Source organism: Mustela nigripes, chromosome 7 (genome assembly GCF_022355385.1).
Source record: "Mustela nigripes isolate SB6536 chromosome 7, MUSNIG.SB6536, whole genome shotgun sequence".
NCBI lineage: Eukaryota > Metazoa > Chordata > Mammalia > Carnivora > Mustelidae > Mustela > Mustela nigripes.
Window position 1 is genome coordinate 101637562 of NC_081563.1, and position 25576 is coordinate 101663137.

Consider the following 25576-nt stretch of genomic DNA (forward strand, 5'->3'; position numbering starts at 1 on the left):
GAAAGTCCAGTTTCTACAATTACAAGGCACAGGTCTGCAATATGTTCCAGGGAAAAATGCCAAAGACTCCTCAAGGGGATTTGGGAAAGGTGCCAGGATGATTCAACACTGAGCCCCTCTAGATTATGAAGATATTACTTTAATCAGCCTGGTCACAAGAATGATAGCCACAATTTGCCTGACACATCCAATCAATGACAGCATTATGCCAGTTTGAGGTTTTCTGTCATCCCAATTATTTTTCACTGACTTAAATTCTTTTTGAATGTGCTACACAGCTTGAGAAATTATAAGGAATTCCCTGGTGCTCCCTCCTAGAGTTATATCATAGATTTTATTGATCTTGTGTTCTATTCCTCATTCCTCAAATTCCTTCTTAGAAATGATTTGTTACCAGTCTTCCTCAATCTTCTTATAAAGTGTAACAGTTCATGCCAGTGTGCAACTAATCTCCTCTAACACTTCATCCCCATCACCTTATCAGAGCTAGAAATGCCTAGAGAAGATGACATCCGAGGAGGCGGCTCCTGTCCCCAGGCTGTGGACTATCAATCAACTTTTATTGTGTTCTTTGTTTCGTCATTTTTACAGGACACATTTGCTTTTCAAGGATCAATATTCAATTTAACTTTCTATCCATTATAAATCAAGTTTTCAAAAAGTGAACAAAATGTGTTTCTGACTTTGAGGATATTTTAAACCATAGCCAGGTCCTAAGCCAAGTCCCATTAATGAGGCTTATCCTTGCAAATCCTAAGCAGAGTCAGAGTGTGACGGATGAGACCCAGGTTGCATTCTTTCCCTTCCTGAAAGAATATTGCTTTAATAGGTATTTTTAAATAAAAAGCCATAAATTAATCTAATTAGAGAATGTATAAGTATCCAGAAGATGTGAGCCTTAAAGAAATAATTTCTTTTGCTCATTATTTCTTGCTATGGATGCTTTCAAACCCATTAAGATCAGTAATTTTTATATATGTAAAGACAGAATTACATTCACAGGATTATTTAACACTTTTATTAATTATTTCACCAATAAATTAAAATTAACAATTTGTTCATTTAACCTAGAATTTTCTTACATAAACAAATAAACCTTAATTAACTGTCATGATATACTATTAAATGGTAGCACCATCTACACATTTTAAGGAGGACTTAAACACAAATGGAATCATAAGAGAAAACCTATTTTATGCACTTAAAATAATTTATTTCTAAATGTCCTCACAAAGCTTATGCAGGTCTCTTAAACCCCATGGACTGGACATGTTTCTGAATTAATTTCCACTTGGAAACCCATGGGATGAAAATTCTAACTGTGTGATAAATTAAGTTGCCAAGCAAAATGGATTAGCGATCAGTGAAATTGCCTGATAAACTGTCAGATCCATTTTGGATTGGGATTCATCCTCTTTCTCCACCTGTTCATTAAGCTCCAAGTTCATGGCAACTCTAGTGACTGATTGCACATTAACAAGCTGTTTATGTGGGGAGGTGTAGCTAGCCTAGTCAACATTCCTTTACTTACACATTTATTTAAACATAATTCTCTGGTAATTTATTCTGTTCACAAACCCAATGTGGAAAAATATACCTTTATCCCAAAGTTTAATTTTAGATACAACAGAGATGTGATGTGTCATAAAATTAAAACTTAACAAAGTAAATCAGATTGTATCTCAAGGTCAAAAGAAGCCTGGGAAACTTCATGCCATAAATCTGTTTCTTCAAACAGTTACAAAAGTGAAAGGAATAGTGAAAAAGCAGCTGATAAAATGCCAAAATAAAATATTTATTTTTGTCCTTAATTTAGAGAAAACATTGGCTGCTTCTCTAACGAGAAAGCTAAACCAGCTAAGAATGTTGAAAAATATTCTCAACCTTTCTTTCTTATCAAAATGGCCAAAATCTTCCTTTATATTATACCCAAGTTTAATAAACCACTTGTCAATCAAAATGCACAAAATCTGAGCTATAAATAAGATTATTCTTCCTACTCAATTACCACCATTGCCTTTTTCCTTTTTAAGTATATAGAATTAATTTCATAAAGGGACTATTCACTAAATTCAAAGTTAATAAAAAATCATTAAGTTCTCTGAAACTGAAGTTTAATAGATTTAAATTTCATTCAAATATGAGGATGTCTAGTTTCTACTGATAAGCTAATTTTCTCCAATATTACTTATGTAGCCTAATTTTATGTGAATTAATGATTGGAATTAGAAATCAATGTCACTTTTCCCTTTCCCTACACATATAAAGAAGACCTTAATTGAAAAAAAATTAAATTAATAGCCAAATGATTATAACTGCACTGAGACAAAAGAACAGAATGAATATCATCTAGATGCTTTTGAACCCATAAATAGAAACTCCCCAAAAGTCACAAAGAAGTAATTTTTAGAAATTAAGCCAACATGTATATATAACAAAATATACATTTCCTTTAGTTAAAATTAATAGAGTATACACCAAAAACATTTAAATTTTACTGTATAATTTCAAAAACAAAAAGAACATGGAGAATTCCAAATAAAGTTTATAAGAGCATTAGATAGCGCCTAGGCCTTATGAAATGTAATTTAGCACCATTATAAAGTTCAGCTCTTACTTAGATTTAACTATAACCAATTTCTGACAAGTCATGCAATTATAAGAATTGAACTATGGCAGAGGGTAATCATATTTATTGTTAGCTACTGAATTAGCATCCACTTCCCCATGCCCCTTCTTCTAATGTAGGCACAGCTGTTTATGCTCCGAGGGGACTGGTTCCATCCATCCCCCACAGTCTCAGTTCAATTGGCTCAATCCACATGGAAAGTAGCATTGAGACAGTTTAGTCCAGCTTCTGAAGCCGCAGATCTTTTCTGCAAGGTCAAGACCCTCTTTACAAAACAGAAGTATTCCAGCTTAAATGGCACCTCTGAAATTCCACACATTTTAGCCGCAGGGGTAGGCTCTGATATTTTCTTGTCTAGAATAAAGGCTCCATTTTCAGAGAAACTATACTTGGTGACCATACCATTAAACATCCGCAGTGTCAAGTGCTATGCAAGATGCTAGGTACTGGGGCGCCTGGGTGGCTCAACCTCTGCCTTCAGCTCAGGTCATGGTCCCAGGGTCCTGGGATAGAGCCCCACATGGGGCTCTCTGCTTGGCGGGGAACCTGCTTCCTCCTCTCTCTCTGCCTGCCTCTCTGCCTACTTGTGATATCTGTCGGTCAAATAAATAAATAAAATCTAAAAAAAAAAAAAAATCCTTAAAAAAAAGATGCTAGGTACTACTTACTCTGAAAGTGAAATAAAGTGTTCCTCTTTTATTTTAAGGACTTTTAGTGCCTATCTCTCACCCTACCATCTTGAATTTCTGGAAGAGAAGCAGTGGCACGGACCTTAAGCTATTGGGTATCTCATTTGAGAAACACTCAGTACTCTACTCATCAGGCCTCTGACCAACCAACCTCAACCAATGTCTCCTGACTACCACCAGTAAGTTACCTTCTCAGTGCCAATAAAATTGTATAGGTAAAATCCTGCTTTCTTTTCAAAAACTACAGTCCTTTTCTTCAAAGAAATGGAAATTACAACAATGAAATACAATTCTGAGGCACAGTTTTTTAAAAATTCATACCCATACTTGAGAGATATAAACTCATTTAACCTCTCAGAGCTATTTGGTTACATACATCAAAGTATAAAAACATACATACCCCCAAAAAGGTTAATTTAAAAAAAAAAAAACTTTCATACTCCCATTATTTCACTTCAAAGACTTTACTCCAAGGAAGTAATCAAAGATTTTTACAAAGATTTATCTACTAGGATGTTTGTCTCAGCCTGTTTATAACAGTAAAAAACTTGAAAGTAATCTAAATTTCCTACATTGAGAGAGTAGTTAAATAAATATTAGGTGTATATAATATAATATATATTATATATAATTGTATAATATATTAAAATAATGCATCTATTTAAAATGACACAAAATGGGGCACCTGGGTAGCTCAGTGTGTTAAAGCCTCTGAGTTTCATCCTTTGAGTTTCATCTATTTTTGAACCTTTTAGCAGAATAACCCTACATATTAAATAGTAACAGAGTCCTCAAAGGACCTGAGAGACTAAAATTTCAAAAAAAAATTCAGAAAGTGGCAGTGGCTGCTTGGGCATTTGTTTCATGTTTTGAGATGTTTTTTTCCTTCGATGAATTCTTCAGGGTACTTAGGGAAGTGTACAGTTTGTTTGTCACACCTACTAGTCAACTGGATTTTAAAAACATACTATTAAAGATTTTGTTGGAGCTGATTACAAAAGGAATATACTGTAATATTTTAAACAGTGAAATATAATATATAAAGAAGGATAAAATATATTTTTTCATTTTAGTTTTATGCTTCAGATTCTTTCAATTTGTAGATGTATTTTGAATTTTACAAACTACTGCTCAATTTTTTTGTTTTTTTAAGTATTAAGATCATTTTTATGTCATTTTACTTTTTAAATTTTTATTTATTTTTTTAAATATTTTTATTTATTTGGCAGACAGATCACAAATAGGCAGAGAGGCAGGCAGAGAGAGAGGAGGAAGCAGGTTCCCCGTCGAGCAGAGAGCCCGATGCAGGGCTCAATTCCAGGACCCTGGGATCATGACCTGAGCAGAAGACAGACGCTTAACGACTGAGCCGCCCAGGTACCCCTCCATGTTTTTTAAAATCTTAACTTTTTTAAAGATTTTATTTCTTGGGGCGCCTGGGTGGCTCAGTGGTTTACAGCGTCTGCCTTCGGCTCAGGTCATGATCTAGGGGTCCTGGGATCGAGCCCCGCATCAGGCTCTCTGCTCAGCAAGGAGCCTGCTTCCCCCCTCTCTCTCTCTGCCTGCCTCTCTGCCTACTCGTGGTCTCTGTCTGTCAAATAAATCTTAAAAAATATATATATTTTATTTCTTTATTTTAGAGAAAGAGCAAGAACAGAGGGAGAAAGACAAGCAGACAACACAAGGCCTGATCCCAGGACTTTCATGCTCATATTCCTAACCAGGTTATCCATTAGACATTTGTTTTTTTAATTGAGAAAGATTAATTTTTTAATTGAGAAAGATTATTATTATTATTATTATTATAACAAAAGTAAACTTTTGTCATATATGTTGCTAATATTCCTTTCCAATTTGACATTTAATTTTCAAGTATTTTTATGGCACGACTTTCTCTTGAAACATTCAAGAATATTTAAGTTGTCAAATTCTTCAGTATTTTTCTTATTGGTTTCTTTCTTTCGATTGAATTCAGAATGGTTTTTCCCACCAAAGGTAAGACACATAGCTCCTTATGTTTTCTTCTGCCTTTTAAATGGTTTCTTTAATCTATATTAAACTCCATACAGAATTTATATTCATGAAAGGTGTGAGATAGTGATGTACATTTTTTTAATTATTACAGCTTTCACATATGTACTTTAATTTGGGATTGTGTGACTCTTCCCCCAACCTGCCATTTTTCTGCCTTTTTAGGTATTTCTGGGCGAATCTCATTCTTTTATTCTATCAGATAAATTTTAGAATGATTTCAACAATTTCAAAAACAAAACAAAAACCAAAATTACTATCAGAACAAAATCCCAAAAATATCAATGGAATTTTGATTAGAAATTTAGGTTATTCCAGGAGTTCTGACATCTTTAACATACTACATCTTCCTGTTTAGGAATGGTGATGGTTGTTAGATTTATTTAAATCTCTTTTTCTCAGTATACCTCAGAAATCCTATTTTCTCTCTATCCTCACACGACATAATGGGAACACACTGTGATCCTTATAGCTGGAAGCTCACACTTAAACCTGCAACCACTATTGAGAATACATCTCAAAAAATGGTTCTTCCCACACTCATCTATTCAAACATATCTCCAAGGTTAGCTGAATGATGGCTATCCACAGTGGTGATTTTGAAACTTTTCATCAGTTTCTAGCATAGATAGAAGGGGAAGTGAAGGGAGTGGGTGATGTACAGTAATTGTTTCCCCTTTGCCTATATACAGATATTTATTCACAAAAATACACGCATACACACAAAAATAAGTTAGAATGTTCACTAAAGTACTAATAATCCCAAATTGGAATTTACTGAAATGCTCATCAATAGTAGCCTGGACAGATAAATTATGGCATATTCACAAAATGAAATATTATATAACAAGATAAATTTTACATTCATAATGGTGAGCCAAAAGAGCCAAATATTGAAGAATATATATCATATGGTTCCATTCATATAAAATACAAAAAAAGATAAAACTAACCTATACTACTAGAAGCCAGGACAAAAAATATACTAGTATTCACTACAAAATATACTAGTATTCACTACAAAATATTAGGGTACTAAGGGCTCTTTCAAAGTACTAATAATGTTCTGCTTTTTTATCTGGATGGAGTTTCATTGGGCTATACATGTATGTGTGTGTTTATGTCTATTACTGCCCAACAAAATGTTAAAAGAAAAACATAGAATACAGAAATTCAATAAGGAATAAAACTTAAGTGCTTCACTAGTAGAGATGAAATTTATATTGAATCAAGCAGTTGCTGTCAATTGTCCTAAAATATTTCTGAGGGTAAATGAATCTATTTTCTCAATGATTTGGAATCTAATTTCAAATATCTCTTATTTAGGTTTTACCAAATGAATATATAACATTAATTTTAAGTAACTGGAGATGAATGTTTAAGGAAACCTCTATAAAGTAAAATTTCTTCCATCATATGCAGTCCCAGTACCTGATTTACCTATGAAGATATTCATATATTCTATATCAACTTTTCTTTCAATTAAATTATACCTAGATATTAAATTATTTGCTATCCAATTAGGTCATTATCTCAATTTTTGACACAATTATGACATTCACAATTAATACAGTAAAAACATATCACTAAAGAAAACTAAAACAGTTCTTCTGGGCCATTAGCTCATAAAAATTACCAAAAATATTATAGAAACTTGGCATTTAACATAGAGCCTCACAATTGGACAACTTTTCTTGGACAAAATTTAAGTAAACAGTATAATGGCTAAAGTTGCAAACACATAGGACAAATTCATTTAATAGGTAATATCTGTGCATAAGACTTGAAAAACATACAGTTACCTTGTGACCTTAATAGGGGAAAAATCAGTTTTCTGATTTATAACTAAGCAGTGTAATTCTGCTACCATTTACTGAGTGTGTCTATATTCTAGGCATTATTATGTGAACTGCTTTGTATACATTATCTCTTTTTATTTTCACAACAGCCCTGAGAAGCAGGCCCTATTATTATCTTCATTTTACCAATGAACAAACTAAGGCTCAAAAAAACTTACTGGAGGTCAGTTGGTCAGGAAGTCAAAGAGACACATTTAAAATAATGATTGCCCTGACTCCAACCCTCCATGATTAACTACAATGTAAATGTACCTCTCCTTCACATGCTGGGATAGGGACAGGAAGAACTAAAATAAACAAATGAACCTTCTGCATTTTCCATTTTAAATAACCCTATTTATGGCAAACCGAATCTTTGCCCAAAGAGTTGGAGAGTTAACCAACTTTTTCATTATTTTGCCTGCAATCCCAAATGAATAACAATTATATCACCAACAAAATATTTCTGTAATTATGGTACAAGTAAAATGGTCTCTAATGATAAAATACTGAACCATAAATTAGATGAATGTATTCTCCTCCAAACTCTAGCAAAAACCAAAATGCTTTGACCAACAGGCTTAATACAAATTTATACAATGACCTAGTCACAGTAAACAGATCATCCTATATACTGTTACATACAAAAACCTGTACATGAATTTTTATAGCAACTCTATTGGTTATGTCAAAATTCTGAAGAGAACCCAGAGGTCCTTCAGTGTGTGGATGGTTGGACAAACTTTGGTATATCCATGCAAGGGACTACTATTCAGCAATAAAAAGGAATGAACTCCTGATAGATGCAACAATCTGAATGGACCTCAAGGGCCTTATGTTTAGTGAAAAACATCAATCTCAAAAGGCTACATGCTGTATGAGTACACTGATGTAACATTCTTAAAAATGACAAAACTATAGAGATGAAGAATGGTAGGGGTGCAAGGAAAGGAGGGCAAAGAGGCGGGTGCCACTACAAAGGGAGTTCTTTTCAGGAAAATCAAACAGTTCTGTATCATGATTATGGTGATCACCATGCATCTGTACATGGGGTAAAGCTGCAGAGAACTATAGACACAAACACACACAAATGCAGGTTAAAAAATGGTGAAAATGGAATAAGGTCTACAATCTAGTTAATAATAATAGACCAATGTCAGTTTCCTGGTTTTGATATTGTATATTGTATGATGTCACCATTGGGGGGGCTTACACAGGTGAAGGTGAAAGATACATAGGACTCTCTGTACTGTCTTTGCAATTTCCTATAATTATTTCAACATAAAAAGTTTAAACAAACAAACAAAAAGTTTAAACAAAAAATGGCCCCGGGTATGAGAACCTGAATTTGAATCTGGGTCTGCCTAACTCTAAAACTTGTGTTACTGCCCTATACACCCTACTGCCAATAAAATCTGTTTTATTAAATATACCAAATACATATTATTTCTTATGAAGAAGTATAAAAATTACACAGAAGGCTTATCCTAGGTCACATTTAAAGAAACCCAAGCAAGTCGAAAAGTATTTTATTAGGAAAAACTTTAACTATTAAATCATTTCATTTATGGCAGGTAAGCCTAGGTGTTCCAATGTACTAATATTAACATATGCATGGAAAGAGAATGTTGGAAGTTTGATAGAAAGTGATGTCTGGGCTGCTTTGGCACCATGACTGGGGGCACTGCCTCTCATTCTCCTCTCACCAGAGGCAGCTCTGGAATCTCCTGCCATGTTGCCTTGTTCACTTGAAAGATTAACAGCTGTTCCTCTTCTTACATACCAGGCAAACAAACTGCACAGCAGAAAGCTGTAAACAGAGTCATTACACTGTATATTTGGCATCTTTCTTCCATATACAGAGGAACTTCCTGATGAGGTTGCCCTTGTGAGATGTAGAACATGTCCAAATTGTAATATAATCTCAGCCAGACAGGTGACTAAAGTTGCCAAATGGTTTCTGGGAGTGAGTGAAAGTTGCTGCCTGCCTTCATATTAATTCATCAAACCCTTGTATACTATGTGGCAGCTATGAAAAAATTACACATACAGGCAAGGACAAGGTTTAAAATAGTGATGGGATGTTTTCCCATTAGTTGCATTCTCCTGCTTAGCACCATTTTATTCTGTTTCAATAAAAATTATCCCATAAATATTGTATTTATTGATCAAATAAATCATTTTTAAAATCAGGGCCACACTGATTCACTATGTCAAGTCCTCAATGTTGAGTGTGCTACTGGTTAGAGGTGCTTTGGAGCATATGGTTCAATTATATATAGTTCAATCTAACACATACACAGTATCAAGCATTTATTAAGAACATAATGGCATGACATTGCTTTGGAAGTTAACACAGAAGATGGAAAAGACACCAGTCTGTAGCCGTAAGGGGGAGATACACAGGTATACAGTTAGCAAAACCCAAGAAAAACCATAATTACTGCTATTATTAAGTGTGCTAAGATGGCCTATTCAGTGTTATGTTAATAACAAGAAAGACAAAACTCAAGAGAGAGGTCTTCAGGCATTTAAGAAGGAAATATGGGTCATTAATTGTTATCCCACAGAGCAGAACTAGAATCAAAAGCTAGAAATTACAAGAACTTACAAAAAGGCTGTTGATATATAAATATATACATATACATATGTGTGTGTATATATAAATATATTTTTAAATTTTTTTGAAATTATAGCTCATACGTTTATAGAATTTAGGGCATAACAAATCATTAATAACTTAGTTACTATAGTAATCTTATAAAACCCCTGTATGGAGAGGAGTTCATGAGATCCCTTCAAAGTGCAGTCTTTTCCAGAGGTCCCACAGGTCAAAGAAAACCAGCTTGATACCCAGGGTCACAAATGAGCAGTCCACAGGGACTAGCTACAGGGGAGAGAGACTTACAGCCTAAGAGGTGATACGAGGACATAATTCTGTCCAAAAGAAATGATTCATATTGGGTAGAGATTAAATAACCAAGACATAGCCCCTCTCTTGAAGAGTTTTGTATTTTAGAGAGGTAACAGATGAGAAAGGAATTACAGAGGCGTTAGAAGAAGAGAAAGAGAGAAACAGCTCTGAGTATAGCAAAGCAAATACAGTACAAAGCAACTGATAGCCAATTCTACAGGAATAACAAGCTGACTAGGCTTCCCAACTTCCTGTGGGATTGCCAAAACGATGCTATATTAATGTTCCAGTCTTCCATGAGACCCCTCTGTTCACCCACCAAGGCATGTTCCTACTATCCTGTGTGAATTTTTTCATCACCAAAGGGAACCTTGCGACAACGTTGAACTTTACATAAATCCTGTACTTCTAGAAAACAGGGACTGCCAAAAAATTACCCCTCACCCTTCTGTGTTTCAGGAAACAGCTTACAGCAAAGAACTACTCATGCCCATATGACAAATAAACCGTGTGGATGGCTTCCTGTAACCTATGACAAGACCAAGAAACAGATCCTCCAAATTCCCATTCTTTCACTCATAAATGATTAACTGAACTGTCTGTCCCCATTGACCATTCTGGCTGGTCAATGGCTATTAACTGTAGTTGACCAAACTTCAGTCAGGCTTTTTCCCCCTCGTTCAAGCCTGTGGACTTTGACCCACCCATAAGCAATGCAAAGTGAACAACTCCTCTTGAACCACATCTCCCAAGAATCAGCTGACTTCAGGGAAGAATATTCTCTGATCAGCTCTCCAATCTTGCCACCAACTCATCCTAGTACCCTACCCCCATTCTTTTTATCCTATTTACTCCTTTTAAAAATAATTTTATCTTATTTTTTCAGTATTCCAAGACTGATGGTTTACTCCTTCCTATGAAAGAAAAGCCCCTTTCTGCGTGGTCTTTGAGATGCTTATAGATCTCATGACAGAAGTGATTCTTCCTTTTGCAATATTCTTCCTCTGCCTATTAGGATAGTTCACTTCTCCTTACTGTAATCATCTTTTTGAATAAAGACTCTCCTTACCTACGTCCAAATTTGTTTTTATTTGGCATTTTCAACCTGAAAAAAGCATACCTTTGTAAAACACAAAGTCATTAAATATCCTCTTATTATTGACATTTATTTTTAAAGACTCACAACTACTATGCATTTCTTGATATACAGCCACAAAATAAAATATATAGGAGATACTACTATAAAAAACAGTTAATTTCCCCAATGTTCAAACATAAAAATTGGTTATTAAAATAATTAAAGCATTCCATATCAAACATGAAAAGTAACAACCAAACAACTGTGATTTGGAAATCGCAGAAACAATTACTTTCTATTTTACTTTTTTCTGGTGTTCAATCATCTCTTTATAACCTCTTCAAAAGAAGGAAAAACCTTAATTTGTTTTTATGCTGGACAATTATTAACTCAAGCATGAAATCAACAGTAATAGAGCTTCTAAAGTTTTCTCAGCAGAACTTTCTGCAACAATCTACCACTCTTCCAGTGGTCCTGTACCATAGTCTCAATTTAGCATGGATACCATGAGTTAGCAAATTAACTGTGGCACATACATAAACTAGTCCTCAGTGTTTTTAATCCAGAGGGAAGTACATAAGATATTTCGACACCAGGAAGGACATCTTTTCATAAAATACTTATATTCCTGTTTATGAAAAATATTTTAAAATAATACTCGTATAACAAATACATCAAACACAAAAAATCAAGTACTCACCCGCGTTGACTATAGCATCTACCTCTAGCAATGTGATGTCACCTCTATAGAGAGAAACTTTTTCACTCAAGCTTTTCTTCACCTGTGATGTTTCCTGAGTATTTTCTTCTGTAATAAAAAAGGAATATATATCAATAGTAATAGTTTTAATTTACTTAATAAAGACAATTTTGATACAAAAGCCAATATGGGTCATAATCTGATATACTAGACAAGTGGAAATAAATGTGTAAGTACCAGGGCTGTGGCTTATTCTCTATTTGTTATATATTCCTCAATACAAATGCAGTATCACTTATATAATAGGCATTCAATAAATTTAGACATGTTACATTGGTCAACAAAAATTCAATGTTATTATTATGAAAACACCAAATTTAAAATAAAATAAATAAAAGATGTACAACCACCACAACAAAATACATTTTTACAGTGAACAAGTTTATTTCTATTTTGTTCTAGTTAGCTAAAGTCATCCTTGAAAAGAATGTTCACTCAGAACAAAAACATGTAGGTTCAGCTCTCTGCTACTTCTAAGTAACAAATGTCCTAATTCTAAGTAAGAAATGTCCCTCAGAATGGGATGGATCAAGAATATTTGAATGGGTGGGGCACCTGGGCGGCTCAGTCAGTTAAGAGGTTGCTTTCAGCTGAGTCATGATCCCAGGGTCCTGAGATGGAGCCCCACATCAGGCTCCCGGCTCAATGGAGAGCCTGCTTCTCCCTCTCCCTCTGCCTACCACTCCCCCTACTGTGTATCTCTCTTTCTCTGTCAAATAAATAAATAAAATCTTAGAAAAATATATTTGAATGGGTGAAGATGCTTTTCTTATCAAACTGTAGCAGCCTTTCACTCAAGACTCAAGAGGGCACTGCTAGATTTAAAAGCGAAAAAGCTCTGCCCAGCACACAACAACCAGCAGGCTTGTCTATTGAAAACAAGCAAAAATGTCACATTCTACAACTTGACAGATTTGTCAATGTTTTATGGCAATACTATAATTTGAGTTTCATTCATTTTTAACGGGTAGTAACATTAAGACATTAGGTAAAGCTGTATAACATCAATGTTTTAAAATACATTTACTATACATAAAAAGCTTTTCAATATACCTCTAGGAAAGCTGAGATCTATTTCTAAATTCTCTATTCTATTCTACTGAATACTTCTTACAAATATATTCACCCTTTTTTTTTTATGTAAGTAATTTCTTGTTCAGCTTGATCCTGAGTTAGCAGTTTTTCAAACCAGTCAGCTTCTCCATTAGTGCTGGAAGTCCTTATTCAATCCAGTAGTATGGTCTCAAAGTTATTTAAACACTAGTGCTTCACAAGCCTGTAGCCCAGAGGACCTGTCATAGCCCTTTCCATGGTCTCTGAGATGGTTACATTTTGTTGAAGAGGAATCACTTTTGCCTGTAACTTCAAGAGCTTTCAAGGAAGAGTCAGAGTAAAATAAAAGTTATCTGTGAATGATAAAAGACTTTTTTACATGATTAAAGATCTGAAGAGTTCATTATTAAAATAATGCAACTGATGAGGGAATTTGGTTATTTCTACAACATATAGTGTTTAAATAACTGGAATTGTAACTGATAATATTATACCAGGACTTATCACAGACAAAAGGGTACTGGCAAATTTATATAAACTTCATATAATTTCTTAAATATCTATATTTACACAAATATAACCTAGGGAAGCTTAAGCATCACTTCTTTTCTTTTTTTTTTTTTTTGCTCTAAAATATTTATTTTTTTAAATTAACATATAATGTATTATTTGCTTCAGGGGTACAGGTCTGTGAATCATTATTCCTGCACAATTCACAGCACTCACCATAGCACATACCTTCCCCAATATCCATAACCCAGCCACTCATCCCTCCCACCCCACCTCCCAGCAACCCTCAGTTTGTTTCCTAAGATTAGGAGTCTCTTACGGTTTGTCTCCCTCCCTGGCCCCATCTTGTTTATTTTTTTCCTTCCTACCCTCCACAACTCCCCCCCAACCCTGCCTCTCAAATTCCTCATATCAGAGAGATCATGTGATAACTGTCTTTCTCTGATTGACTTATTTCTAAGCATCACTTCTTACTTAACAATGTCTCCCATACAATTTAAATATCAAAATATTTGCCCAGGGGCACCTGGGTGGCTCTGAGTTAAGTGGCTGCCTTCAGCTCAGGTCATGATTCCAGCATCCTGGGATTGAGCCCCACATCAGGGTCCCTGCTCCATGGGAAGCTTGCTTCTCCCTCTCCCACTCCCTAGGCTTGTATTCCCTCTCTCACTGTATCTCTCTCTGTCAAATAAATAAATAAAATCCTTTAAAAAATAAAATAATAAAATATCCAAAAAAATCCACAAATTATTTAACATTTCTTTTTTACAAGGTGAAAGAACAAATCCTTTCAGATTTTTCAGGGGCTGTCTAGGAAATGTCAATTTCAGTTTAAAGTTAGGATTGCATTTTGGACTTCATTATGGGAAGTTGTAAAAAAATGTTAAAAGATTTGAACTCTTGATTAAATAGGATCATAGATCCTCATGAAAAAATACTTAGATTCTCACAAACAAATATAATAAAGACAACACAAAGCACAGGAAATTATTTTGATAAGACACAGAATCTTTGTTTCCTAGGCAGATTACCTTAAAGGTAAAGAAAATGCCTTACTATCTCTTATGAAGAACAGAGCAATAATCCAAGAAAACGTCATTGTTTTCAGAGAGAAAACCCAACTCTAGTTTTCCATCAGTATACCATTGGGCTCATTAAAAAGAAAACAACAACAACAACAAAAAAAAACCCTTAATAAATAGATCCATTCAATCTTAGCCAGCTTGAACACAGAGAAAATTCCTCTTCTTCAAACCTTTTACTACTCTCAAAAATCCATTTGCATTTTTTCCTCTTCCTCATTCTGAAATAATCAGTGATCTTGATTTAAGGCAAAATGACTCTTTGCCTTAACAACAACAAACATCCTCCATTCCAAAGAAATCAGAGAGAGAGATAAACCATGATAGACTCTGGACTTTGGTAACCAAACTGAGAGTTACAGAAGGGAGGGGGGTGGGGGGATGGGGTAACCTGGCAATGGGTAGTAAAGAAGGCACGTGTGATGATGAGCACTGGGTGTTATACACAATTAATGAATCGCTGAACACTACATCAAAAACTAATGATGTACTATATGCTGGCTAATTGAACATAATAATAAAAAAAATTTTTTAATCTTCCATTCTTTCTAGACTTTGCATACAGAGTTGTTTCTCTTTACCCTTATTATTTCTAATGGCTTCTAATGGCTTCATTTACATATATTATCATTTTTAACTATATGTACTCTTTATTTTACAGAGATAACTAAGTAAACAATCATAAATTGTAACATATGAGTATTCTGTAGCAGTCTAGCAAATTTTATGGATATACCATCTCTCAATTTCTAGAGATATTGTTATAGTACAAGTTTTACAATATGGCAAAAGGACCTATTTATTCACAAACTCAAATATATTTACTACCACACAAAAGGAAAAAGCCAAAAAAAAAATTATGCTCATTAATTAGCATTTCAGTATTTTAGTTAGAAATAATCTAGATTTACTTAATTTAATTTAGCATAAGCTTAAGGTTAAAAGGTACTAAAAAGATTTTGGAAACTATTTTTAGGCAGACATATTACAACATTCAACAAAGTTCACTATCACCTCACATTATTTCCCTGTTATCTATTTTTACAGCACATGAACATTAGGCAAGCAGAACAAAAGCAAAAACCTAAAAAAGTTAAATACATGGATTTTTCTTTTACTGCTATGTGTGATATTCAGGAAGTCATGGATATCAGGCAATTAATTTTTACTGCATTTTTACTTGTACATTTGGTCCTGGGTTGAATTTGTAATTTTTATAATTTAAATATCTAGTAGATATAACACAACCTTACTTGACTAATAAACTTAGTATAACAAAATGTATGCTTGATTATACTTATTGATGATAACTTCCAAGATACAGCTGTTTTATTAAACAATTAAACTAATCTTATTTACCAAAGTTTTATCCAAATCACATTAAAGTATTTGAGTTAGTTTCTATGTTTCTGGTAGCTTTAGAAATACTTAATTTTATAAGCTCTAATTTACCTCTAAGCCAATTTGAATAGACTTCTCCTTTATGGGATTTCATGGATTAATTTGGTAATACCATCCAAAAGTAGAAAAGTAATATGTATGTGTATACACACACACACACAAACATATATACAAACAAAAATCTTATACTTTAATTCTAAAATTTTAACCATAAGTCAGGTAAACACAGAAGTATACTCTGGTCTATGCTCCCCTTGATATTTTTATCCAAATTATGTTTCTGGAAAAAAAAACAAGTTAAGGTAAGGTGTTCAATATAAGGGCTAATGCATTTTACCAATATTTGTAAGGGAGAATTTCAAGATTTTTCATTTGCTCTGATATGTAATCTTATAGAGTCTGTGGATTGAAATTTTAGAGAGAAACTGCCTGAGGAGACATCAAGCAGTATGTCTCCAAATCTTACCTAGTATATAAAACATGCAGTCTGCTTCCAAGTACCTCTTCTTCCTTGTTTCAGCTTAAGTAGTTGCTTTTGAGAGCCCTCCCCTTCTCCCCAAGAGAAGCAGGGAGCCTGAAGTTCAAGTGACTTTAGGGAGTTGAGAAGCTTTACTGGAAGGGGAAAAGTTCTGCAGAGGGGCCAGAGGGATGTTGAAGTTAGAGATCTGATGTACATACCAAAGAATCCAAGGAAGTGGAAGGGAAGATCAAGGATTCGAAGAGGAGGAAGGAAAATCAAAGGCAATGGGAAGGGAGAGATCTTAGAGCAGCCACTTTGGTGAGATCTTTAGTTTTCCAAGAAGCCAATGAAGTTCCAAACTATCCTTAGTAAAGCCAAGCCAACAAGAAAGGAACTAGACAGAGATGGTAGGGCATACAGCCAGCAGGATCTCAAGAAGGGCATTTCAACGGACTAAAAAATTCCCAAGAGAGGAATAGGATCAAATACAAGGAACAGAGAGGTCTACAAAGAGCCAGGAAAAACCCTTGCAGCCCAGGACTAAACCACTACTCAAAACAAAGAGCTAGGAAGAAAGACCTTCAGCCCAATAAGTACCTTTCACACAAAGAAGCATGGGGCTCTAAGTCAGCTTCTGAGAGTATACTTAGAATCTTAAGATTCTTCTAGGCTTTAACTGACTGTCATCCAAGGCACTGGCTTGGAGTCAGTCTCACCAACAGATCCCCAATCAATCAACAGTGAAGACAAGGCTTCCAAGATCAGATATAAAAGGTGATCAGACATCCAGGGTAGGGAATTCTCTTTAAATTGACTTGGCAAAATTTTTGCTAACACCAGGCTATGCAGGTCTAATAAAAACAGGACCTAGTCAAGAAAAGGACTTAGAGGAATCAAATTAAAGTCTGGTTAAATAGAAAGTCTTTGTTAATGTCATGTGACATTCAAAAGTGGTAACTGGGAAGAAAATGGAACTGTTCCTCTACTTCCTAATCTGAGGAATAGTAACAAATACTATTTGTTAACTTTGAATTGGTTTTATTATCATTTGTAATAGTTTGACATGTCAGAAAATACTGAAAGACTTAAATATGATGAAGAAAAGAAAACAGTGGACGTCCTATCTAGTTTACCTATCAGTGTAATCTCTACCTCTCATTGTCTTTGAGCTATTATATAAGTCTATAAATTGCAGAAAAGAGAAAAAAATATAAATGATTCTTGTCCATAGAATTGCAAATAAATTATGTTCTCTTGAATGCAACTGATGTTCTGTGCTCAATTTGCATTTATTTGTAAATTAATTTCAGAGTTCCTTACTACCTATATTCATGGATCCTTTAAATCCTCCTTTGAATCACAATTAAATAAAATTGTTGTTAAATGTTCATTTTATATCCATTTAAGACATAATCTCATCTTTATAAAAACATTTTTATTTAGTTCCAGTTTATTTAATTAATACTTAGGTAACACTTACAAGGTACTAGGTACTATTACAACACTTAACAAATATTAGTTCTAAGCATTCTAACAAATCCATGTAGTATACATTACTAATATTCCCTCTACGTAGATAAGGGAGCTGAAGCCTATAGAAAGGAGATGGTTTGACCAAGTACACAAAGCTGGTAAGTACAAACCTGGGATCTGAATTCAGGCTGCCCATGCTCTTACCCAACATGCTAAGCAAGTTCTCATTTACCTATTTTTATCTCAAAGAGTCTAATTCTGAATGTGGTGCCTGTTATTTAAGTCCCTTCTCTCCCTTTATTGCAAAATATAGGAATTTCACCCCCCACAAAAGCATTGTCCTAGAAAAAAAATATATAATTGGCTTATCAAAGTGGTTACTGTAAGGGCCTATTTAGCCAGAGCAAGCCTTTTTGTTGTTTATGCAGTAAACTTAGATTGACCCTGCCTCCCCAGAGGAACTTACTTAGAAACAAGTCTGGGAAACCAGTAAAATATGACTGAGCAGCCCCTGATAACAGAGCCCATATACCAGGATGTATCAGGTCAGGGGGAGGTAACAAAGCTCAGAATACAAGGATGAGCCAAGCCAGGTGGAGACATCCAATCAGGAAAACACCTCCCTAACCACCCAAGAATGTGGGCCCTGCCTTTTGGGTGCCAATTCTGACCAGAGTGATAGGCTAGTTCAAATAGCTACTATGGGTGAATTGTAATTCAATTGGCCACCTGTGTGTGGCCAGGCTCAACCACATGGTCTTTGCTCTATAAAAGTTAGTCTGTGAGACTGGGAAGAGTCACCTCTTTGTAAGAGATGGCCCTGGTGGGTCAGTTAGATTCTCGATGCTTGGCATGAAATAAAGCTTTGCTTGACCTTCGCTTTGTATCAGTCTCGCTCCTTTGACCATGGACCCAACTGTTACCATGCCTTGAAAATAATGCAAAGGCCTCAGTGGTTTCCTGCTACAATTTGACAATATTTCATAATATAAAACACACCAGGGATTAGGGGATTATGTAATAAAATCAAATTTGTTGATATTAATCATGTATCTTCAATTTATATTTTCTCTTTTTTATTTCTTTATACAAGATTTGCAGATTCATTCATCCCAACACATCCTCTGCTTGCACTGGGAGTCTGGTACTATTTACATTTATTAGTTTATTCCGGATTCTCGCATTTATGTTACTATTTCACCTCTTTTCTTAGGCATCCATAAACCATTTTAAAGATATTGATCCTTTTTATGAGATAGGAATATAATGCAATGCTATAGTAAAAACAGCAAAAACAAATTGAATCAAATCTTATTAACTCACTAATGACAATAAGATACATTAGGAGTAGCAAGCTTTGTTAAATAAATCTTAATTAACTGACCAAAAGCATCCTATTTTAAAAGCGTAATTTTTAAGACTACAATTGATAATATAACAGAATTTTCATAAAAGTCATAATTATATTTTACATTTCAAATTTTCTAAAAATGTTGAACAAAATTGTCTTATAGCTTTCTCTTAGAACTGCCAAATTATCTAAAGGCCACTTGACAAAGAGCTAAGGGACCATTACTAGGTCACCTGCCCATGCTTGGAAAACTAAGATGCTGGAGGACACTCACATGAAGTGCCTAGGAATACTTCAAATTCTTGTGCTCCCATATACTAACATCCTCTGTATTCTAGCAACCATGGGCATGATACAGAAAAGCCACCAAGGGCACCAATGAGTTGACTGGTGGTCCCTCAACAAGGAACCTGCTGCCAGTGCACCTCTTCCATTCTGAGGATGCCAGAAAAATCAGCTACACTACGCTACAAAAACCAAAAAAGTAAAGGTCAAGCAAATGTCTAAAAAAATTAATATTTAAATTAAATTAAATTTATAATCAAGATGATCAAAAAAATAATTTTGTGTTCATTAAGGGGCTTTAAGGACACACAGCCTGAGAATTAGAGAAACCCCAGAAATACAGGCTGTATTTCTGAGATTATATCTTAAAACTAGGCAGCCTGTTGATCTGCAAACCTCCATCTCCTATCTGATCAAGCCTGCCTAATAACCATGATGCCATATTCCAGATTCCTGCCTGTTTTTCCCTTCCTTCTTAATAGCTCATTTCTTTAATTAGCTTGAGATTCAATTCCCCTGCCTTTCTTCCTAGCTCCAACTTCCATGGAGCTTCCATGGATAAAAAATCTCAACAACAGATTTTTTTTTCTCCCAGCCCTGGGACTCCAAGCCAACCCGGTCAGGGAAAGCCAAGAAAACCTACAGATAAAGTGCTCATAGGTAGGGGCCACTTCACCTGATTAGGGAGGCAGGTATTCCAGTCATGATGGCCATGCTAAGTAATGCAAGAAATAAAAAGCCCAGCAAAGATGAACTCCACCTTCTAGAAGAATGACAATAACACATACAAAAATAACTTCCGTACAAGGAAGATTATTACCAATGCCATAACAAAGACTCAAAGTGCTTTGAGTTTCAGACAGGGAAATAACATTCAGTGAAGTTTTATAAAAGTGAAACTTCCAAGCTGAGTTTTATAGGATCAGTAAGAGTACCAGAGGGCTACAGAATAGGATGGAGGTGACAAGGTGGAAGGCCATTCCCAATCACAGGGGCAGAAAACAGAGTACACATTGAGGAAATGTAAGAATTCATCTGGAATGAAAATATGAAGACCACCACAAACTGAGGGGTAGTGGCAGATAATACTCGAGCTATTCAGGTTTGAACCAGATGATAGAAGGCCTTGGATGGTGGCTGTTTAAGATCTATTAAAAAACTCACAAATTAACAGTTTCTGCTGAAGATTTTCTTTAGCCTAAATAGTATCGTTATTGTTTTGATTTTGAAATTGCATTTTAATTTTTAATTAAACTTCAGCATTCAAAAATACATTTCATATTAAATGTGAGATTTCATGTTAAAACCTAGATTTCCCACTTCTTTTGAAAAACCAGGAGATCTAGAAATACTGAGCCCACATCCCTACATGACATGTGAGTAGAGGTTACATACTTTGGATAGGCATCCTTCACTTTCCAATTTATAATAAGAGTATATCCACTTACATGTAAACCAGGCTAACTTAGTTACATTACCTGTCTCCCACAGGCATTTGGAGGTTAGATTCAAAGGATTAATGACCACTGACTATAGATCCAAAGCATCTATCAGAAATTTATTAGAACATAGTTACTTAAGTGGCATGAAAAAATATGAAGGAAGTTTCCACAAAAAAAGAATAAATGCTTAAATGTCAAACAATAAAACTACAATCAAAACTTAGGGGGAAAAAATCTAAGGTTGGTAAAAATTCAGTAACTCAGGAGCACAAAATTAACTGAGAAAACTATGCTTTCCTTAATTGGTTCACTTACCTGTAAATAAGCAGGATTCATGAAAAAAAAAAAAATTCAGTAACTAAGAATGGCCAAAAAAAAACTTACAAAGAATCACACTTCTCTGTGTCTATGCCCTTGGATAGTACTCTTCCGCAATGGCTCTGGACTTTTCCACATCCTTTCTCCTTTTCCTTTTCTTTGTTTTTGACCAATGGGACATCAACAAACATGACCCAAGCAGAGGCTTAACAAGTGCTTGCACATTGATATTTGCCTTCCCTAGCTCTGCCAAGATCACTATGTGACAAAGCCTAGGTGAATCTATTGGAGAATAAGAGGCCACTTAGAACAGAGACAAGTCATCTCAGATGAGGTTCCCTAGAGCAACCAGTCTGACAACTGCCAGCCAGATATGTAACCATCCAGAACCATCTATCTCCAGCCAAACTGCCTGCTAACTACAGAAACTCCTACTTAACCAGAGACTGAAGAGCTATAATAAAAATAATGTTGTTTTCAGCCACTAAATTTTGGAAGAGTTTGTTGCACAGCAAAGCTAACTGATATGGGAAGGAAGAGGAGGGGAAGGAAAAAGGGGCTTTGGGGGCGCCTGGGTGGCTCGGTCGTTAAGCCTCTGCCTTCAGCTCAGGACATGATCTCAGGGTCCTGGGATCAAGTCCCACGTCGGGCTCTCTGGTCAGTGGAGAACCTGCTTCCTCCTCTTTCTCTCTGCCTACTTGTGATCTCTGTCAAATAAATAAATAAAATCTTCTTTAAAAAATTTTTAAAAAAGGGGGGGGGGGCTTTGAAGAGGACTGAATGAAGTTCAAACAAAAATGAAGTTACAGGGGCGCCTGGGTGGCTCAGTGGGTTAGGCCGCTGCCTTCGGCTCGGGTCATGATCTCAGGGTCCTGGGATCGAGTCCCGCATCGGGTTCTCTGCTCGGCAGGGAGCCTGCTTCCTTCTCTCTCTCTCTGCCTGCCTCTCAGTGTACTTGTAATTTCTCTCTGTCAAATAAATAAATAAAATATTTAAAAAAAAAAAATGAAGTTACAAACTCCCAGCGTAAACAGCTACTATCGGTTATCCAAGGAGAGAAAGTCTTCTAATCTAAAGATCTACAATATTTAAAAGAACCGGGTGGTGGGTATTATGGAGGGCATGGATTGCATGGAGCACTGGGTGTGGTAAAAAAATAATGAATACTGTTTTTCTGAAAATAAATAAATTAATTTATAAAAAAATAAATAAATAAAAGAACCGTAAGATTTGAGAATGAATGGATATGCTGGAATAGAGAGGAATGTGTGTGGAGGAGAGGGGTGCAGTGCTCAGCATCATATCTTTAAAAAAGAACAACAGATCAATGTATATACATTATAATTCTTCTCTCTTTCCTAAAATGGTATGTTCAACATTTACTCATCTATTTGTATGGCATGTTTCTCTACTGAATCATGATAATCAGTCTTCTGAGATAACTTAAGGAAAGTAAGACACAAGGAAATTAAGCAACTTGGGAAAATGTTTTAAAACTGACAGAGCTGAGATGTGAACCCTGGAAATGTGGTTCCAGAATTCATGCGTCTAACCACTGTGCGCAATACTGCCTCATAGTAAGAATCAGCCTTACAAGGTTAAAAAAGTTAGAGTCTTAAATTCTTAAGGATTTTTTACTTATTTATTTGAGAGAGAGAGAGAGCATGAGTGGGGAGGCAGGGGTGGGGTGGCAGGGTGGGTGGGGTCGCAGGTGCATTGGGAGAGGGAGAAGCAGACTCCCCATTAAGAAGGGAGCCCAACATAGGGCTTGATCCCAGGACCCTGAGCCAAAGGCAGCTGCTTAACCAAATGAGCCACACTGGTACCCCCAGAATTTTTTTAAGTTTAATGTAACTATCCATGAAGATGTATGGCTGGGAGCTTACACATTAAAAATGTCTTTTATCGTAATACTATATATAATCTGCTAAAATTCAATATTGTTAAAAATTATGATAACACTACATAGCAAGACTCTTAGTCTAAAATTTCTGCAAGAATGATATAACCTAATATTTCAAGTAATTTTGTATAAAAATCAATGAGGTTCATATAGTCCAAAGAAAAGGTGAATCTAATTTCTGCCCTTTTAGTAAAGTTTATGAAATCATAATCTATAAAGACATAACCAAATGCTGCTTCAAATAAAGAAATAATATTTAAAAACTAGAAAATCAGAAGAACAGCATATATAATTTGCCTTCTTTTTCACTATTTAAGTATAGCATTTTTCAGTAGGTTGAGATACTTTAGTGTGTTGCAAAGTCAGTTTCATAGGCTGCAAACAAGTTTTTCACAAAATGATATAGAACAGAATTAAAATATTACAGTGCACGGCATGTAGTAATGAAAAGTACAGTTCCATAAAATTTTGTCTCAGTCACATGTACATAGATACACACTTTCATGACTAATATGTTTGTAACTGTGGATTTGGGGTAGATTTCTCTTTGAAATTTTGAAATCACTATGTATTTGTTTCTGACACAAAAATGTTTTATAATGTTGTCACTTTGGTATTTTGTTTTTCTACAAAAATGAATAAATTCTAAAGACTAGGCTGCAAAATATTACACAGTAGTCATTTCTGTAAGATTTCTGGGATGCAGAACTAACACCTAACTATTGACTAGCTTATATCAAGATTTTACAGGATCAGGGTACCTGGGTAGCTCAGTTAAGTGTCTGACTCTTGATTTTGGCTCAGGTCATGATTTCAGGGTCAGGAGATCAAGCCCGGCCTTGGGCTTAGCACTAGGCTTAGAGTCTACTTAACATCTCTCTCTCTCCCCTTTCCCTCTACTCATACCCCTACCCCACTCTCTCTCTGTCAAAATAATAATAATAATAAAGATTTTACACGGTCTAGCACAGAGACAGATATTTGATAAACACACAGCAAACACAGAATTCACTGACCAATTCATTACTGAATATTTTTATGTTTAAGAGGAACTGTTTTGTTCACAGGGGCAAAATCCACATAGTAAAGTATAAGATAATGGACTAGTACACGTAAAAAACTACAACTCACTTGTACAACTTAAATGAAAAATGAACATTTTCAGAAGATATGATTTAACCTGTAGTATATACCTAAATCTAAATAAAATGGGGAAGTGAAGAAATTACAAGGCCTAAATTAATAAAGAAGAAAAACTGGAATTCCACAAAATTTTTGAAAGAGACCTTGTAACTCTATAAGATGAAGACACCAAAGTCCTGAAAGACCAAAGTCTTCCCCAAACTTATAGAATTAGTTGATGGCAGTTCCAGTATTCCTATCCCTTCATAAGGATGACTACACACTTTGAGTGTAATCTTACAGTTTAATTATCTAAAAGAACATATCTTTCTATTTTTTTTTTATAGCTATAGATGTACCTGTACTCTCCCATCTTCTAAGAGTCAGTAAAGGATGGTGCTAGAAAACCAGGTTCTAGAAGCATTGTGCCTAGATTTGAATCCTAGCTCTATCACTTACGAGCTATGTAGTGTTGGTCAAATTTAATCTTTCTGGGCCTCAATCGCCTTGCCTGTAAAATGGGGTTAGTCTCTATCTCACTGGGTTGTTGTGAGGATTAAGTGAATTAAGACAGAGGATAACATACGAAACAGTGCCGTATTTATAGTTAAAACACAATAAATGTTAGCTAACAGGAGGAAGAGGAGAATTACTATTAATTTGGAAGTCTGGACAGAATTCCTTCCCTTTTTGTTTTAAAGATTTTATTTATTTATTTGAGAGCACAAGAAGGGGAGGGTCAGAGGGAGAAGCGGACTCCCTGCTGAGCAGAGAGCCTGATACTTGATCCTAGGACTCCAGGATCATGACCTGGGCTGAAGGCAGTTGCTTAACCAAATGAGCCACCCAGGCACCCCAGAATCCCTTTTTTGTGACATGTACACCATCCAGCACAATACTTACTTTTCAAAAGTACTGATTGACTATATTGACTCAAATACCTCAACCTGGCAAGAATGCCAGAAGTGACCCAACCAGTGAGCTGGTAATAGAGAAGAAAGTTTCTCACACTGAAGCACCAAAAACAGTAAAATTAGGGAAGTGCATACAGACATACAAAGGTATGCAGGAGTCCAGGAAATTACAAGGGAAAATTTCAAGAACACCAAAGAATAGAAGCTAGCAGTACCAATGCCAATAAGAGAACAAAAAGGTGGGCCAGATGTCCAGAAGGAATCTGGATTAACTGGCCAGAACTGTCATACATAACAGTCTATGGCTTGCCTTTCTATTATGT

General features: G+C 35.2%; 1 protein-coding gene across 1 annotated transcript in view; it reads right to left on the reverse strand.

Annotated features, from left to right (window-relative positions):
- Window positions 1-25576, reverse strand: part of MACROD2 (mono-ADP ribosylhydrolase 2) — a 1932176-nt gene that overhangs the window by 1834882 nt on the left and 71718 nt on the right. The window contains exon 3 of the mRNA XM_059406514.1: window positions 11880-11987. Coding sequence (XP_059262497.1) covers window positions 11880-11987 — 108 coding nt within the window. The remainder of the gene's footprint in view (window positions 1-11879; window positions 11988-25576) is intronic.